General features: G+C 44.1%; 1 protein-coding gene across 1 annotated transcript in view; it reads left to right on the top strand.

Moving 5' to 3' along the window:
- Positions 1 to 20062, top strand: part of MPZL1 (myelin protein zero like 1) — a 56489-nt gene that overhangs the window by 25986 nt on the left and 10441 nt on the right. The window contains exons 2-5 of the mRNA XM_070591499.1: positions 7145 to 7311; positions 13703 to 13916; positions 14651 to 14783; positions 17258 to 17360. Coding sequence (XP_070447600.1) covers positions 7145 to 7311; positions 13703 to 13916; positions 14651 to 14783; positions 17258 to 17360 — 617 coding nt within the window. The remainder of the gene's footprint in view (positions 1 to 7144; positions 7312 to 13702; positions 13917 to 14650; positions 14784 to 17257; positions 17361 to 20062) is intronic.

The following is a 20062-nucleotide window of genomic DNA, read 5'->3' on the forward strand; positions in this document are numbered from 1 at the left end:
GTCACTTTTAGATGTAGGCCGGAAGCACAACTTCAGACAAAGAGTGTAGAGGAGTGTGTTCCTGACAAATGAAAAGCTGAATTTAGTGGTATTTAGGGCTCATTGAATAGAGTGTATTTTTGTAGCCCCTCCTTCCTTTGTGCCATCCAGCTGAGGGAGGTCCCAAATAGCCCTGATTCATGGGAGGGAGCAGCCCACTTCAGCTGCGAGTGGCCCTCTTCCGAGGAGGCACGCTGCCTCGACCGACTGGCAGGGCAGCCTCGACCGGCAGCGGCATGTGCGCCTGACGCGCTGCCTCGGGCTTTGCTTTTTCCAGCCTGATTGCAGGAGTCGCAGTGGACGCTGACGGGTCGAGCTGCGTGCTTGCACTGGAGCTTTCTGCAGTTGAAGTAAATCTCTTATCACCTTGCTGATGTCTTCGTTTCTCTCTTTGAAAGAACAGTTTTTATTATGAAAAAATAGATACAAAAGAGTGTGTTTGTGTGTGTACCATTTACAGACTAAACAGTAAAATGAGCTCCCCCACCCTCACTCCCCAGCCCAGGAAATGAAACATTACCAACACTGTGTGCCTTTTTCCTCTTGCACCCTCACCCTCTTCCAGTCATGCCCACTAGTCTGAACTTTGTGTTCAGTATTCTCTTTCGTTCCTCTCTTTTAATGTGTTTTAAAAGGTCATATTTCTGCTTGTATTAAGAGAGATGACAATATCAGACTTTCACTGTGTACCAAAGGCAAACAAGTGATAGGCTGGAAAGCTGTTTAAATAAATTGCTTGACTGTACTCTAGGCAGGAGAATATACCAGTGACATCAAAGTGCTTCACAAATTTTTGAAACAAAAGCCTTCTTCCAATTTTAAGGAAAATCTTAGCAGCCTTTGTTGAAAGGGTAGGTTGTTACAAACGATGGTACTGCACGTGGACCCAGCAGCAACATGGCAAGGGGTTGCTTTACCCACTGACAGTTTCAAGATCCGTTCTTAGGCCTTGAAGAGTGTTTATTCATTTGTAATAAAGCTACCCCAGTGTATTTCAAATGATTTTATGGTAGAAGAGTCTGAATTTACTCGGAATGAGATCGTCTTGACATGCTAGTTGGGAAGCATTATTGACATTCTCCTGCATCAGTAATTCAAAACATGGAGATGGATCATGGGGGGGGGGGGGGGCGGGATCGCCTCTTGGGCAAACCATTCTTGGATTTGCTTTTTTCTTTGTAATTGTGATGGATGTTGTTTTGTATTCTCCATTTGCTTTGTTTCTTCCTAAACTGTTCTGGTTCTCCATCCAAAATAAAAGAATATCAAGTTTTGGGTATCATATTTGACTACTATAGAAATGACCCCTGGTGAGTTGATTCCACAAACGTTTTGATTACTTGTCAAGTGATTTTTTCAGGCTTCTTTCACTTGAATTGGTCTCCTACAAGAAGAGTTGTTTTCATTTGTTTTCTTGCCCTTTGAACTCTAGTGTAATTTAGCAAGATTCCTTCCCCCGGGAGGAAAGTAAGCCCTGCTCCTGTTATCATTCTGAAATTTATATGTAAGTTAATATGTAACTCAGAAACCAAAGTTGGCAGGATATAAAAATGTTTGTATATCGCTTAATCTTTTTATTTCATTTCATTTCTGTGTTTTTATTCCTGAGGCAACTGGTTTTTCCAGGATTCAACAGGAGACTTTTTTCCCCTTCTAAGAGTTTTAATAGTTTTCACAGTGATGTTTGCTGCTGTGCTGTAATTGTGAATCTTAGGCCTAACAGAAACCTATTTAGTGTCCCTTTCAGACTGGGATTCCCGTCTGCAGTGACAGGGAAGGCTGGAGATTAGAACAATGGCTTCTCTACATGTCAGTGTTCTCTGCATTTGCATTTTTAGCCATTTTTAACTAGCGCCTAAAAACTCTCTACTATGACTCTGAAGATGAGCCATCTGAATTCCACAACAGTTTTACTATGTATTTCCATAATACTCCTAGTCACTTAAAAAAAAGGCTGGACAAAGCAAGCCATTCCCAATTGTTTAAGGAACAGTGAACTCATCCCTCGCTTGGGCTGCATGGAATGTGGTGTGAGAGGGAAACCTGTTTTAGTTTCTCTCTTTACCCACACAGGAGGAACTTTCTAACAAGATGCCACTCATTCATGCCTGTCTTGGCAGTCAGAAACTGCTGTCCTGTGCCTGGTACACGTCCTCTGGGGTTCTGTTATGGGCATGGGACCACGGGCAGCGTTAAGCCGGGGTATCCACGGAGACTTCTCCCAGAGCACCTGACCTTCAGCATCTCACACAGTTGATGGCTCTTCCCTTTGCCCTCATGGATTTCCTGGATTACCTCTAGTCTTTCTGTCCTTAACATTCTCTATACTTGGGGCACTCATCACAGGCAGAGGGGCACAAGGAGGCCGGGGTGGCTGCCGCAGCCTGTCTGAGGCGGGAGGAGTTGGAGACGAGGTCTGAGAGGGGGCCAGGAGTTGGCTCATGTCAGGCTTTGTAGGCCACTGTGAGGATTTTGACCTGATCCTGGCTGACGGGAGAACCGTTGGAGGGTTTGGAGCAGAGGAGTGATAAGATCTGATTTGCATTTTAACAAGATCTCTCAGGCCTCTCCGTGGATTGGCTGCAGTTAAGTGGGTGAGGGTGGAAGCAGAGGTACCAGCTGAGGAAGCCACTGAAGTGACCCAAGTGAAAGATGATAGGGGCTTGGGCCAAGATGGTAGCACTGAAAGAGGCAGGAGAGATCAATCTCAAGATACGTTTCTAAGTAGAGAAAACGTGTTTCACAATGGAATGGAGGGAAGTTATGAGAAAGAGGGGTGTCCTGAGGGATTCTGGGGTTTTGGCCTCAGCCCCTAGAAGGCTAGAGTTGCCATTTACTGAATGAGAAGACCATAGAGATTTGGGTGTGGGAATTAGGAGTTCAATTTGGACACATTAACTTTGAGATGCCAGTTAAATCCAAGTGAAGTTGTCGAATAGACAGTGTGTGTGTGTATACAGGGGTCATTTACATTTAGAAGGTGTTTAAAGCCTTGAAACTAGATGAAGTCACCAAAAGAATAAGATAAGACATCAGAGGAATGATCTGGGACTTTACAACAGACAAGGTCAGAAGAACTGGAAAAGGAGCAGGCGATGAGATAAGAACTGAACCAAGAGGAAGGGATGTTTCAGAAGCTAAACTGGAAAAAAAAGAATTGTTTCAACGAAGGAGTGATCAACTGTGTCAAACGTTGTAGGTAAATCAATGAGATGAGATTTGAGAATTAATTGTTGGTTTGGCCACATGGAAGGCATTGGGTTCCTTAACAAGAACAATTTTATTGGAGTACTGGAGATGAAAGCCTGAATTGGCTTTATTCAAGGTAAAATGGGAGGAGAGAAATTAGAGTATAGACAGTTCTTTAAAGATTTGTAAATTAGAGGAAAGCAAGGGGATCCTAGCTGTGGGGAGATGCAGGGTCAAGATTCTTTCCCCCTAAAGCTGGGACATGATGTAAATATGTATATTTATTGATGGCAATAACTCAGTAGAGAGTGAAAAATTCAGGAGAAAGCGGGAGAGTTGCTGGACGGTGTCCCTAGGGAGGCAGGAGAAGCTGAGATCAGTGCACGGTGGAGGAGTGGACCTTGGAGAGGGCAGACGGCTCCTGCATCGTAGAGGAGGAAGGCAGGCTGCGGACACAGATGCAGGAGCGGGTAGGGTGTGGTGTGGGGCATAGGGAAGTTGCTTCTCGGTGAAACAGGAAGCACAGTCATTAGCTGAGCGGGAGAAGCAGGAGGAGGTGGAGAGTTGAGGTGAGAGAGGAAGGTGCAGAATGGTCTTCTAGGAGAGTGAGAGTAGATGACATAGGAACATGTGGGAGGAGTGCTGGGCAGCAGTGAGAGTCCCCCTTGAAGTTAGTGCCATGAGTTTAAGGTGAAACCGATCAGTGGGATTGTGCGCTTCCTCCGTCTGTGGTCAGCGCCGAGGTAGAGACGCAGAGTGGGGAGAGGACTGGATTTAGCCAGGCTCGACCTTTGGCCGGGTGAATGCACTGAAGGGAGCGAGGCAAGGGAGCTGATGGTGCGAGCCAGGGCATGAGTCTAATGACAGATGAAGACCTGTGGGGGATAAGACAGTAAAACGACTGAGGATGGGTGGATTTTAGTTTCTGACGTGGCTGAAGGATCTGTGAAGTCGGGGTATTAGAGGACATGCTCTGGAAAGACAGGGGTGGTCAGTCAGAGAATAGAGAAGCCTGAAGTTGAGATTGGGGGGAGGGTGCAGGTATTGATGGTAGAGTCTAGGGCAGTGGTTCTCAGTCATGAGCACTTTGCCCCTGAGGGGACATTTGCAGTGTCTAGAGACATTTTTGGTTGTCAATACTGAAAGGGGAGAAGATGCTACTGACGTTGAGTAGGGGTCAGGGATGCTGCTAAACATCCTACAATGCATGGGAAAGCCCTCAAGACAAAGAATAATCGGGCCCGATTGTCAGTAGTGCCAGGGTTTAGAAGCTGTGGTCTAGGGTATGACCGTGGGAAGGAGTGGCTGGGATTGGACCTGAGGATAAGATTATGGGAGAAGAGAAGATAAACAGAGAGACCAGAGTTTCGGAAAGTTCATCTTATGACTAATGGAATCTCAAAAATTATGACAAGAGTAATGTTGGAGAGAAAGAGAGCCAGGAATAAGAAGAAGTTAACTAGCTATGTATGGAGTCATTTTATTTTTCTGGAACTAGCTGATTAGCTAGAGTTGAAATTCATAATCCTGGCTCTGAAAGCTACAAGTTTAAATTAGCAAAAGGGTGACAGTATGTTTTTTTTTTTTAAAGCCATTTTTATCATATTTATTTATAATAAGGCCAGTTTGTTAGGCAGCTTTGGCATAATTAAATTAAACTTATCTTAACTAGATTGTCTAAAAGACATTTAGGGATTTGGGCAGTCTTTTTGGTTCAAATTCCATGACTGTAAACTTGGACACTTGGCCTAGTTCCATCTTTAAATAACATCTCAGGGTAACAGTTCTTGCAACCAGGCCTTGTGGCAGGGGTCTGGTTGGAGAAAATCCTTGAGAAACTTTACTTACTGACTTTAAAGACTATGGCTTTCCTTGCAATGCCTATCACTCTGCAGAAAACTAGGCAGAATCACACAGACTAAATAAGGGTTTCAAGCCAGCACTGCTTCCTGGAATAAGCTGGTCACATCATCCCGTCTTGTGCTCTGTCCTTCATTTTCAGCTCAAGGGCCCGGGGCTGCTTTTCTGCCCACCGGCAATAGCAAGGAACCTCTTTTGTTTGCTTCTTGTTTGAAAGAAGGGCTTGTTTTGAGGTTTGGACCACAAATAAATAATCCATTGTTCCCTATAATAATAATCCACCCTCTTTAGCAGAAAAAATCTGCTTGATGCAGTGTGGCTATCAGTTTATTTAAAAGAATAGCCAAAAGTGCCCATTGTATCCTGAGAATAAACATTTGGAAGATGGTTGGGAGGAGTGGGGGGTGCTCTCATTCTCCTTGGCCTAGAGTCGTAGTTCAGACTTCAGGAAGAAAGAATTCTGAATGTAACCATCGGTCCTGGGTGACAATACCCTTCCTTATTCTGCTCGTCTGTTACGTTGTGAGAATAATTGGAGCACTGCAGACCTGGATCCTCTCCAAACTGTTTCTTTAAAAAACACCTTATTTTGAAGATAGGTGTTTTAATTTTTTTCTGTATTAACTCTAATTGTTTCTAATTTTAGTCCAAATAAGTTTCTTTCTAACTTTCATTTAGTCCATGAAAGTCTCTCTTTTTGAGTGAAGATTATTTTATTTTAGCAGCAACCCTTAATAATTCCTACAGTTGCCTCTGATTACAGATGTTGAAAAAAGAGCTATTTTTATATTCCGAGTGATAGACAGTTTAACTACTATTTTCTGTGCTTAGGCTAACTGAAAAAACTCGATGGGTAAATGGAAACGTGACCAGTGGGTGTCAGCTGTTTCTTGAGTACACGTGTGTCTAGCACACTGAAATCTAATGGTAGATAAGATTTCACTAATGAAAACAAGGTATGTTATGCTATTTTTTTTTGGCCTTAAATTGATTATAGGGAAAAGGTCAGTTAAATATTAAACATGGCTTTAAAATGAGGTGATATCTTACCTAGAATAATTTTAATTGCTTTAAATATGAAAGCTGAGAAGAGTTCAGTATGCTATCAGTTGAAATGTGACCGGTGCATATGAGAACTATTTAAAGAAATAAAACTATGGCCTCCACATCGTTAAAAACAGACCATCAGAGAAGCGAACAAGATGTCCTTCAGTAAGTGAATGGCTAAGCTGTGGTACATCCATACAACGGATGTTATTCAGCACTAAGAAGAAATGAGCCACCATGCCACGAAATGACGTGGAGGAACTTTAAATGCACATTGCTAAGTGAAAGACACCAATCTGAAGAGACTACATTGTAGTATGATTCCAACTATATAGTATTCTGGAAAAGGCAAAAATATAGAAGCGGTAAAAAGATCAGTGGCTCCCAGGGATTTAGGGGGAGGGAAGACAGGAGTGAGCGGGTGGCACACCGGGTGTTCAGGCCATGGGACTACTCTGTTTTCCTGTGATGGTGGATACATGTCATCACGCATTTGTCCAGACCCGTACATGTACAACACAGAGTGAACCCTAGTGTAAACTGTGGACTTTAGTTAACAACGATGGGACAGTATCGGCTCATCAATTGTAGTAAACGTACTGCACTCATGCAAGATGTTAATAGTAGGGGAAACGGGTGTAGGGGGGTGAGGAGCTATATGGGACTCTCTGCTTTCTGTTCAGTGTTTCCGTAAACCGAAAACTACTCTGAAAAATAAGATCTGTTAATTAAGAAGAAAACATAAATACCAGGTATAGATGAACTAGTAAAAGTATCTTCTCACTAAAAAGCAAAATGCACAAATCTGAGACCATCGTCAGTTTACCCTGTTTGTAGGAAGTACCTGGCTATAGAATGTTCTGCCGGCGATGTATAGTGCACAGTGGCGGTGGGTTACTGTATATGTCTAGTAACCTGTAGTTTTCTTTGTCGTCTTGTCTGATAAACATGCACCGTGGTGTTCCTGCTGCATCCACCCTGAAGCTCTCCTTTGTTCCTCTCTCTCCAGTGACTGCTGGCGCATCGGCCTTGGAGGTATATACCCCAAAAGAAATCTTCGTGGCAAATGGGACGCAAGGGAAGCTGCCCTGCAAGTTCAAGTCTACGAACATGACCGGCACGTTGACCTCCGTCTCCTGGAGCTTCCAGCCAGAGGGGACCGACACCTCTGTGTCGGTAGGGATGCTTGACTGCTCCCGGCTAGTCCTACCTCCCAGGGTCCTTTACTGCTGTGGTGTCATTAATGGTCTGGTCTTCTGATTGTTCACTTCCGGAAGGACCGAGCTTGTTATCTGTTAGAGACTTCAAGGCCCTTCTCTCTCTTCAGACTCTGCAGGAAAAACAGCTCAGCATCTCTTAAGTGCAGCTTATCTCCTTGGCTTTGCATGCCCATCTAATCTTGCATCCCCTAGCTCTGCTCACTGTCAGGCCCGTTTGAAATTTGTCTTTTCCACAGAGCAGCCCCTGACTGACCTTGCTGACTCAAATACAGTTTATCCTGCGTCTCTTCAGCTTTCATTTGCCTCATTTTTGTTTGTATTTCTTTTAAGTATTCATATACATATGTGTGTACACACACTTCTTTCTGATTTAGTTAGAAGTTTCTTGATTTATCTCGCAGTCCCTCTGATGCAGCAGTATTCATTGGGAGCTTACTCTGCGGTGGGCATGTAGGGTCTTCAAGAATGTGTAAAGCGCCATCTCTGCTCTCCCTCGGGGAGTCATTAGGAGTAAGAATGGCATGTCGATGACTTCGGAGTGACATGAATGCAGAAGAGAAATACGGGGCCAGAGTGTTGAGAGGAAGGCAGGTTAGTAACTGGACAAGTGCTAGTTAGCAGTGGGTGCTTGTTAAACACACTCTCACTGTCCTGATTCTTGTCTGTGAAGTGGAGACAAGAGAACTTCCCACACAGGGGCGTTCTGAGGAGAAAGTGGGTTCATGCAAGTCCAGTGCTCGGGACAGCACCTTCTCCTGAGGTGCTAATATCTGCGGCTCACTGTGCTTCTGTTCCGCCTGACGTTGACCGTCCTTGAACTTTAGCACAGACTTCAGCAGTGTCGAGCATTTCATGTTCTCAGGACTTGGCAGGGGCCGAGCCTGTCATTTTTCTGTCATTAAATGGATAAGTTCTTCTTTTGAATGATGATGGGTCACATTTGTTGACTGTCGCCTAGATGCTGAGTCTGTCCCATGCCTGTGTCATACAATCCCCACACCTTTCTGAGGAAGAGAGTCTCCCCACTTCCAGATGGGGGTGGGCCGGGCCTGACTCAGAGTTGCTCCTCCCCCCAGGTCGTGTCACACAGGCCAGTTGTTCAAGCCCTGTTTTGTTGAACTCCGGTTACTGTATTATTTCCCCTATATGTTATTTTCTCTCGCAGATGGATAAGTCTATTAATAATATTTATTGTCTGTAGGCTTTAGGGATTATTTAAAGCAGTGTTTCTCAATCTTTTTTCTTATCATCACCTTCCCAAGAAGCCTTTTTTAGACTTTTTTCCTAATTACTTCCCTTTCCATGAAATTTTAGTACTACACATATGCTGTGTATCTGTGCCTTATGTATAAAAAGAGGAAGATGTCTTTTCTCACCCTCCCCTGCCCCCAAAACCAGCGTTTGCCCCCTTGAAGGACATGTCGCCCCTAGTAAGAATGTGTGGCGCAGGGTTTCTGTAAGAAGCCCTTTCTTACAGCAGCTGTAAGGAAATTACCTCATTGCTACTATTCACCTGTGACAATTTTGAAGTGCCTTTTTTTCTTTTTTGCTCTGGGCCCTTGTGTTAAGAAATTACCCTCGATGCTCTTCCTGAAAGAGTAGAGGGACCACCTGTCCGTTGTCCATAGATTGTGAGTTCCTGAGGGTCTTCTTTGGGAAAACTTGGAGGATGTATAGAAATGACTGTGACCCCTGGAATAAAACGTCTTTCTGTTTGGCCTCAGTGGCTTCATTGTCATATGTGATACTACTGAAACTGTGTATTTACTGCTGAAATAAGTCTCCAGGAGAAAAGCTCTGTTGCCCTGGGTTGGGATATATACCTGATTGCCAGATTCTTGAGTGAACATGTGCCCCCCAGGATTTATAAAAAGGGAGGCCCCCTGGGTGTCGTGCCTGAGAAGGAAGGAAGGGTGAGGTAGAGTCAGAGATTATGTACGAATTCAGGTAACTTGCTCACCAGGTCCAGGTGGGTGTGATTCTGTGTAAGACAAAGTGCAGGAGTGAGTGAGAGCCGGAATCACACAGATGGCGTGGGGAAGCAGAATCAGAGGCATTCTCCCGCTTCGCATGAATGTGGCATCAGTGTAGACCATGGATCCCGTAGAAGCAGAGCTACCACACAAGTTACTCAGGAGTCCACAGAACTGTGTCAGCTTGTGAGTATTCCTGTCTCGAATCTTCAGAGGAGCAGGTGTGAGGGTGGTGTTTAGTCTACAGAAAATACGGTATCATCAGGAGACGCCCAGAAGTAATCACTTTCTTTTTAAAGATTTTGTTTTTCCTTTTTCTCCCCAAATCCCCCCGGTACATAGTTGTGTGTTTTTAGTTGTGGCATGTGGGACGCTGCCCCAGCGTGGCCCGATGAGCGGTGCCATGTTGGCGCCCAGGATCCGAACCAGCGAAACCCTGGGCCGCTGAAGCGGAGCGCACAAATTTAACCACTCGGCCATGGGGCCTGCCCCAGTAATCACTTTCTTTTAAAGAGTGGTTCCATTAGGTTCAACACATTGTTGTCATGCGGGCCGAGGCAGGTGTACATACCTCAAGACTCGATGTTAAGGACATGTTGTATTTCTAATTGATTTTTTTAGCTGATCGGTTTATACTTACACACCAACCTGATTACAGTTAATTCCAAAATGCTCAGTCATTGATATAGGATCTTTTAACTCCCAAATGTCGGCACACATTTAATAAGATGAGCAGGATGCTTTTGATTTTTGTAGATTTTCAGGAAAATTCAAGCCCAACATAGCATAGATGTCTTTCCTGGTCAGTGGAAGCAGGGTCCACATGTCCAAAATGGAGCTCGTCTGGTTGTCTGCTCTGCTGGTCCTTTTGGGGAGTTGTGTTCTTCTGGGGACCCAATTTTAAAACCTTGAGTTTTGTGGGGGTTTTTATGGTCCTTCCCTCCCCCATCTGGTGCTACTTCCCTTCCACCCGTCATATGTCCCCCTCCCCCCCAAGAAATAAGAGTGTTTGCTGGCTCTTTCTCCTTTGTTTCTAGCACCTAGCTGTTTGTCAGCCTTCCTGCTTCCCTGCTCTCCATTAAGTGATAAATACCGTGTGCCTGGACCAGTGCATAACCCCCTTGGTTTTTCCTCCACTTCTGTTCTTCCGTCTTTCACTCCAAACCTACATTCCTTCCGGTACCTAATCTTAGAATAGTTCTTTCACCTTGTCAGAAACTTCATAGCTTCCCATTGCTAACAATGCTTGTCTAGAATGCAAAACCCATAAAAAAAACTCAGTTCCAGCCTAGCACTTCAGCCCCGCGTCTATTCATTTGCGTGATCCCCATCAGTCTAGTAAAAAGTGTTTTAGGCTTTGTTTTCCTACTTCTGGACTCTTGCCACTTAAGTTGTACTGGCCTCTTTTGAGCTTTATTTATTTATTTATTTATTTTGAGGAAGATTGGCCCTGAGCTAACATCTGCCACCAATCCTCCTCTTTTTGCTGAGGAAGAGTGGCCCTGAGCTAACATCTATGCCCATCTTCCTCTCTTTTGTATTTGGGATGCTGCCACAGCATGGCTTGATGAGCGGTATGTAGGTCCATCCCCACGATCCAGGCTGGTGAACCCCAGGCCACTGAAGCAGACTGCACGAACCTAACCACTACCCCACCAGGCCAGCCCCATCTCTTGATGTTTTTAGCTGTTCTTAAAACTCACTGCCCCCATTATCTGGGCCACTCCTGTGATATGGAGTCCCTTAATGTGACAGTTTTTGTCGTCTTCATCTTGAATAAAAGCATTTTCAGGTAGAGACCTATCTCACATCTTTGAGATCCCTCATGGCTTTGGCACAGTGGCTTCTACTTAATAAATATTGGTCGATAAGGAGATGTAGTCTTATTTGTGAATTCTTTTTGCTGTTTCACTTCTCTCTTTCTTGCTGGTTTGACCACAGCATTATTCATCGGTTCAGTTCAGCAGACATACGTAGTTCCCGCCTTGTGCTAAGTGCTGAGGGATCCAGAGAGAAATACAATTCATACCCTGCCTCCAAAGGCACCCAGGCTAATGAGGAAGACTGAGGGAGAAGTGTGCATAAAGACACAGTGGTGGGAAACAATATAGTGGGGGTTTTCTTTGCTGGTTTAGAAATGCAAGGCAGGGAATATTTGTGGATGAGGTGGGAAAGGAAGACAGACACCAGATGACAGAAGGACTTGTTTACTAAGCTAAGAGTTTACGGTTTATTTCTTGATAAAAAAAAAAAGAGAATGAAGAGTTTTGAGCAGGTGAGATGTGGTCAGACATGAGAGGCATTACATAATGGAAATAGCCCAATCTTTGAAATCAAAGCTGGGTTTGAATTCTATCTCTAAGACCTGTGACCTTAAGCAAGTCACTACGTCCTCTGAGCCTCACTTTCCTCATTGTGCAATATCTGGTGGGTGAATCTCAGCTTACACAGAGGTTGTGAGCATCAGAGCGTTGTTTTCCACAGGTGTTTCACATTCTGCACGTCTTGTAATCAGAGGCACTGGCTGCCTTTCTTGTGCAGTGACCCACCTTGGAAGACAGAGACGGTGTCTCCATCTGGAGCAGAGACGGGTTTGCTTACTGTCCAGTATAGTAACGATAATATCTCCCTTTGGGGCAGAGGTCAGACAGGCTTACTGCCCATTGTAAAAGGTTTGCCTTCCCTAAGTTTGGGACTCCTCAGCTGTGATGCAAAGCCTCTGTGTGCACAGCTTCTGCCTGAGCCCCTCTGTGCCGTCCCTGTGGGATTTGGGGCGTCAGGGGCCACAGATATAAACATGCTGCTCGCTGTGTTATAAGTAATAAGGTCTTTTGTCTCCAAGTCTTCTTCACAGGAGCAAAGACTTCACAGGAGTCTTTTTGTCTTCTGCCAGCATCTGTGAACCTGTGGCACACTGACTTGTTAGCTCGCAACAAGGGTAAAATCTCAAGACCCTTCATACTTCTCAGCATGCATTTAAGTTAAATTAAGCACAGGGTATATATTTGATAAATGGTAATTATTATTATTACTGGTTTTCAGTGATCATTTAGGCATTGTGGAGGATGGATTGCAGGAGGTTGAGGCTGGAGTCAGACAGACCAGTTGAGAGGCCATAGTCCAAGATGATGAGGGTATAAAATTAGGTATTATCAGTGGGAACTGAGTGGAGAGAACAGAGAACTGAGAGAAGGGAGGAGGTAGAATTGACAGGATTGGGAGCTTAGTTGCATGGGAAGGAAGATAGAGGAATCAAGGATAACTCCAAGATTTCTGGTTTAGGGGACGGGAATGCAGCCATCAGTCAAGATCAGATTCACAGGTCGCAGATGAAGTCTATAAGAGAAGGTGACAAACGTGGAGGGCAGGGGCAGCGGGCTGGTAAAGTGAGTTGGCAGTTGAGTGAGGAGACTAGCGCTCAGGGGACACTGTGGATGGGGAGAGAGGTTGGGAGTTAAAATATAGACGGTCATTAAATCTTGGGAATGGATGAGATTGCACAGGGATTTTCAACATGTACAAAGGGTTCCGAAAATGTTCTGTTTGAATCGCCAGTGGAACTTGGTGGTTGACCAATGCTAGTTTCCACTCCTCACCCAACTGTCACCCGATCCGTGAGTAAGAACAAAGGCAGCAAGGCTCCAGCAGAGCTGCTTGGATGGAAGCCGGGTCTCGGGATCAGTTCCCCACCCACTAGACCTCACCTTGCTCCCAGGGTGCTGAGTTTGACAGTTCCTTTGAGAAATGAGTTCCTTTGCTAAAGGCAGGTCTGAGAAGAGAGAACATTTTGGGTTATCTGGGCTTTGTTCCTCTCACATACCTATGACTTTTCTATGGGAAACCAGTAAGTAAGAGGGAGAAACCCATCATCCCATGGTGAGGCCCATGGTCTGTCCTGTTTAGGCTTCTTTTCCTTCATGTGTTTGTGTCTCTTAATGGTAAGCTTTGTGAGTTGAGACGAAAGCTGTGGGTTCGCTGGCTGAGTCATGGTGAGTGAGCATTGGCTCTGAAGAGTCAGGTGGTCCTGACCTTGATTCTGGACCCAGCACCTGTGACCATTGTGACCTTGGGCAGATGGCTTCTGTGAGTCTCCATTTCCTTATTTATAAACACATGGGTGGTGATCACTACATCACTGGGAGGTTGAGAGGATTGGAGGTGATATACGGGATTATTTCTTCAACTGAAACAGGATTGAACCCCCTGATTTCTAACCTCTGTCTGGCTTAGGTTCCATAGCTTGAGATTTGTAATAAGGTGTATTTCTTTTTGTATAATGTCTTTTTTAGAAGAACCTTTTGCAACATGCCTGTTACAGAGTCTGGAACTTCTGCCTTTGAGAATAGCTCATGTGTTCTTTTTTTCTAATTGCAGTTTTTCCACTACTCCCAAGGGCAAGTATATCCCGGGAATTATCCGCCATTTAAGGACAGAATCAGCTGGGCTGGAGACCTTGACAAGAAAGATGCATCAATCAACATAGAAAATATGCAGTTTATACACAATGGCACCTATATCTGTGATGTCAAAAACCCTCCTGACATTGTTGTCCAGCCAGGACACATTAGGCTCTATGTTGTAGAGAAAGGTACTTCCTTGAGTATTTCTGCAGTAGAGATGCAGTCCCCTTTATCTCATGTTTAGTTGAAGAACAACACTTATATCCCGGGAGTGTCTGAAAGGAGTATTTTTGCCATACTGTCATGCTCCCTGTTTCCGTGGGCCTGTGGCTCTACCACACGTGCCGGGGCGGGCGGGCAGTGGGGGCCTGCGCTCATTCCAACCAGAGCAGCCGATTTCTCCGTTTCTGTGCCTGCTGTCTGAAACCTGTTCATCCCATCTCAGGAGTATTAGTTTTCAGTGTTAATTAGAAATAAGACCAAAATTCATTATGGTTGGAGGGGATGGGTAGTGGGAAAGACAGAAATTAATATATCTTGATATTCTCCAGGAGAAAGTTTTAACATTTGCAAAAACAGTACAGCTATTTCTTCCCTTTTGTGAGAATAAGCAGAAAACGCAGATTCTGGTGTCTCATTTTGAGAGGAGGTCTGCTTGGTGGAGAGTAGATTGAGGTAAATTCACATCCATGGATTTTCCTTGAGTTTAGAGCATTGAGAGGGGTTGTGTGTAGAAATGCTTAGATCTGTAGTTTATTCTTTATCAGCACGTCATCAGTTAGATACCAGGATCTCAGAATTTGGATAATAAAAGAGGGTGTCATAACTACCAAAGGAAGACACTTGCTTATTAATTTAATAAAATTCCATTTCTTCTCTCTGTTAGTGATCACCTTAACACTATTTTGTTCTTTCTCTCTAGAGAGTTTGCCCGTGTTTCCAGTTTGGGTGGTGGTGGGTATAGTTACTGCTGTGGTCCTAGGCCTCACCCTGCTCATCATCATGATTCTGGCTGTCCTCTACAGAAGGAAAAACTCCAAACGGGATTACACTGGGTAAGAAACACTGCTTTGTAGGGGAGGGGCGGAGGGAAGGAATCAGAATTTGTAAAAACTGTGTTTTTTATGGAGAAAGAATTGTGAAGCATTAGCTACTGTTTGCTTTCATGCCAGAATCGGACATTCTCCTTCAGAGGTGTTCTGACTTTGGCAAGCTGAAATCAGAATAGAAAATAGAAACCTGCTGTTAAATGTGGACTGTGACACGAATCCCTGCTGTACAGTTTCTTTCTCAGGTTTGGTGACATGAACTGCTCAGCAGTCTGTGCTGTGTGGGTCTGTACCATCCACTCTGCAATTAGCATTATTAAGGCACAGACATCACTTAACCAATTGAGGAGGTTAACTCTAATCTCTTGGCAATAATCTCATAAGGTTCTTCTTTCCACTTGGGCAAATATCAAACTCTAATCAAGACGAGTTGGGCTAATAAACGACCCCCACCTGATGCGATGATGTGGGGCTTTTCCTTTTTGTAGTTTGGTGAGCCGTTTTATTGCTTTGACAGTTCTTGAATGCATGGCTGGCCTCATCCAAGCTGAGATAATAAGAGTTGAACACCAAAATATACCAGCAGTAAAGAAAAGTAGAATTCCTTTGTGTTTATGGCTTCTCAGAGAGCACACACTTGAACACAAGGTGTGTGTCTAATTGAAAGACCTTCTCTTTTGCCCACTCCAGCTGGAAAGCTGACCATATAAGCTCTGTAGAACTCATGTGGTGAGACTGAGGGGAAGGCTGGACTCCAGTCGAGGTAGCACGAGCTGTGGCCAGGTGCATGGGCTTACCTAACCATCCTGAAGGGCTGTGATCTGAGAGGGTTGCATGCCCTGGACTCCCTTGCTGGTGGACGGTGGGAACCTCCCTTTGGGCTCTGCTGCTCTAGTTTTTAGGGGTGCTGTGTTTTAACGAGTTCAATTCAGGCATTACTTGCTTGGAATGCTTCTCTTCTGCTGACTGTGTCTGCCCCCTTGCATGGTGAGCGTTTCATGATGAAATATAACTAGAGTGTTGGTTTTCAACATGAGACTAATCCAGGCTGGTGGCATGCCAGTCTCTGTAGTTCTTGCTTTTGGGTTAAGAAAGGGGCAGAAGAGTGTGCCTTCGAGTCCTGCATGGCATCGTGAATGCTGCTGATCTTCTCACTCTGGTTTTTTTCCCTCTCCTGCCTTTTCTTCCTTGGTGTGCCGGGATCAGATCCTGCTTATCTTCCACTTAAGAAAAGCTGACATAGACGACACATTGGGACTATAACGGGGCTGGGTCTCCTCTTCCACTCCCACTAGACACATGGTAACTAATCACATCGCCCGTTGCTGTTAATATTCACGTGTATATATTCAGCCTGTCTCCCTTGTTGATGACTAACTGGCTAGCTCTGAGCTAACCTAACAGCAGTTATGGTTTGTCCACAATATGTCATGTGTCTGTAATTAGAAACGTGTTGAGCATACCATCCCAATAAAATTGGGTTGTCAGGTTACATAGAAGTTTTATGATCATCTGAATATATACGTTCTTCATGTAAAATGCCTTCGTGTGTGTGTGTTTTAGTTTTCTTTTCTCATACCTGAATAGTATTACTGGTGATTGAGCCCCTCTTCGTGTTAGAATACTCAGACCATTTTGGTTTGGGGTGTATGGCCTCCCATCTCAGAGAAGGCACAGTTTGCAGAATGCATATTATGCTTTGGTCTTAGTAGCAAGATTTTAAATGTGATCTTCTCTCAGGTCCTAAGATTTTTTCCAAAAATACATTATAAATGATTTAAGCTTTGCTGATGGCACATCGCATTAGGGAATCCTGGTGACATTCACGCTCCCTGATTTATTTATGAGATAGGGCTTGTTAAAGACCCTTGTATCCATGAAAAAGTTCAGCCTCTGTGATGTGGCTTCCACAGTTTTTTACCGTTCCTGACTTCCTGGGTTTTCTTTGGTTTGGCTGTGGTATTGGTAGGGAAACAAAATATGGAGAGCTGGGGAATGGAAGGAATGAGATGAGCCAAGACTGGAAGCCTGGGTGTCTGTAATTTTTGAATTATGTTCCGAAGAGGTTTGTCTTTGATAATTACAAAAACAAATTGCCATTAAGAAGGGATAGCTTGCTCCTTTAAACCTTTATCCCAAAGGAGGGTTGATGGCAGGGGACAAAGACCAAGCAGCCAAAGGATAAGATGTGTTATTGTAGCCAGAATGCCCCTCAGCAGATGTCATTAATGTAAACTGGGGCGTAGGGTACACCATATTCGTTTCTCTTCCTCCCCCAGAAGTAGGTTTATTGACTCGGAAGAATAAGTGTCAGGGATAAAAAGTAGTTTCAAGCTATGTGATCATTTTGATACCCATTGTTTTGTTGCTTTGCTTTTATATGTCTACTGCTTCATCTTGTCATCACTTGCATTTCTATACTTTTGTTTCCATTAATTTTAATTCTTTTACATTTGTTCTCCAAATTCTCAACTCACCAGCTGCAGTGCATCAGAGAATGTGTCACCGGTTAAGCAGGCTCCACGGAAGTCCCCCTCCGACACAGAGGGTCTAGTAAAGAGCCTGCCTTCTGCATCTCACCAGGTAATGGCTAATTGCAGTTCTGCCCACCGCAGCTGCTCTGCTGTCTGGTGCTGTCCCTCTCCTGAGTGAACCGTGAGACAGCAAGAGAGTGAGAGACAGACAGAGAGAAACAGAGAAACAGAGCAAGAGCGGGAGAGGACAAGTGAGAGCTGGTTAGGAGGACCACGGGAGACTGGAGAAGAGTCTGACCTGAGGAAAGATGTCCACCAACCACCGCTGACAGACGGTTTACTAACGGCGTGGCTGCTCTGGCCCAAGTAGAATTAAGAAATGGCTTGCTCAGGTGTAAAAGATTCTTCCTTAATTGCACAAGTCTAGTGGACTAGAATCTGTATTGAGGTGCTCCGTAAGACAAGGAATTAGCAGGAAAAAGTTGATATTCTTGGCATTGAAAATAAAACAGAAAAATTATTTTGTATGAATTTTTTAGAAGAAATTGAAAGTAAGCATTTATCTGAATAATTAGTAGGCTTGATGAACAAGGAAAGGCTTTGGTTTCTACTTTTTGTAGAAAAGACGAATCCCTTGCTTTGGAACTCGGCACAGAATCTAGCCTGTGGGTGGGATGGTGTTTTGGCTGTGCTGTTGTAGCTGTGCTTGTGGCGTGGCGGAACTTCCGTAGCTTTGTAGCAATTCTGTTCTTCTAGGGTAGAAAGCCTTATAAGGAATTTCGCCAGCTATGGCTTTGTCCCGAGGAGGTGTTGGGGGGGATGGAGTGGATTTAAGAGGAAGCAAAGAAAAGAATAACAGTGTTTTATAGAAGTGCCCGTGGTCTGATTCCACAGTTGTTGTATGTGGTAGGGAAACTGAGGTATTGTGATGTTAAATTACTGAAAGCACGTACCCAGTTAGTGACAGAACTGGGGTTAGAACCCAGGTTTCTGCACAGCATGTAATCTGTCACAGCATCAGGCTTTTTATTTATTCCTGGTCTGTCTGTCTCCCTGTCTCTGGGATCACATAGTAGACCTGAGGGACCTCATGTTCACAAATTTGCGCTGTGGATGGGAATAGGGTTGGGAATAAAGGCATGAGAGTCGTAGAGAGGCCTAACAGCTAAGGAAGCCTTGGAAACTGTTTCTTCTACCCTTGACATGCTTTGGGAGTTGCTCATCTGTTGAAGATAAACTAGAGAAGTAAAAAAGAAACCACGGTTTTTGGACATTGAAAAACAGGTTGTGCAGCTCTGTGATCCTATAGAGAAAGGAAACAAATAAGGCGAGCCCTGTGATTGGCCCAGCTTGCTGCCTTGAGGCAGTTTCCAGTCTGCAGTGCGGGGAAGGCAAACGGAGCTTAGTTGTCTCCCGAAAGTGAGGAGGCAGAAGTCAGAGTTTGAGGAGGCCAAGGTGCCTAGGATTTATGAGGCAGAGTACCAGAGAAGCAACCACACAGACAGAGGAAGCTTTGGAGATCTGGAGTGGGGTCTCCTTGAGCCCCTGCTGAGTACAGATTTGTGCATGCGGGAGAAAACTCCTGTGACCAGAGAAGGAACCACATGAAAAGCCGGGGGTGGGACAATGCCTGGAGCTCACACAGGGCTGGGAATAGTTTGTGTTCCTAAAAGCCAGAGTGGAGAGAGGGTACTGGTTGGAGTCCTCAGAATGGTCCTGCCTTAGTAGTGGGGCTAAATTAGCACCAGAATGCGGATACCATGGACCCTCCAGGACAAGGCATAAAAGGAGCCTTTAAAGAAGCAGACTAACCTAAAAGTATTTTAGCTGCATGTCAGAACAAAGTCCAGCATGCTCTACAAGAATACAACGAAATTTAGCACCCAACAATGTAAAGTTCACAATGTCTGGCACCAATAAAAAATTACAATACATACAAAGAAGCAGGAAAATAAAATACTTAACCAGGAGAAGAATCAGTCAATAGAAACAAACCCAGAAATGACAGAGACCATGGAATTCATAGGCAAGGACCTTAAAACAAGTATTATAAATCTTATAAATAGAATTTATAAGATGTTAGGAAAGCTTGGCATAATGAGGAGAGAGATAGGAATATAAAAAAAAAAACAAAATGGGACTTCTAGAAATGAAAGAATGTTCAATGGCGTAAACAACAGATTAGACACTACAGAAGAAAAGGTCAGTAAATGTGAAGACATAGCAACGGAAAGCATCTGAAGTGAAGCATGAAGAGAAGGAAAGATTGCGGGAAATGAACAGAGCTGTAGTAGTAAGCCAGTGGACAATATAAAGCAATCTGATTAGAATCTGAGAAGGAAAAGAGAGAGGAGAGTGAGAAAAAATTTAAAGAAATAATAACCAAGTGCTTTTCCGTTCTTTTAGCCATTTCTTCTGGTGTTTATCTTCATATTTCTCAACAACTTTATTATATTGCTACTTCTAGATTTTTCAGTTTTAGATATTATATATTGACTCCATATAATGGAATATGAAAATTTAGTTCTCTTTTTCTCCCAGCACTTCTTCCCACCATACATGTGCATACACGTATGTATACACATGCTGCTTCCCACCATACATGTGCATACACGTATGTATACACATGCTGCTTGCCACCATACATGTGCATACACGTATGTATACACATGCTTCTTCCTAGTATTGTTCACACCATAGTTAGGTGGTTATTGTTCACTGTTACGTGTACTTGTTTTTTTCACCATTGTACCATATATATTTGCTTTCTTATACAGTTTTTTTGTTTTTCGTAGAGCCAATACTATAGTG

Source organism: Equus przewalskii, chromosome 23 (genome assembly GCF_037783145.1).
Source record: "Equus przewalskii isolate Varuska chromosome 23, EquPr2, whole genome shotgun sequence".
NCBI lineage: Eukaryota > Metazoa > Chordata > Mammalia > Perissodactyla > Equidae > Equus > Equus przewalskii.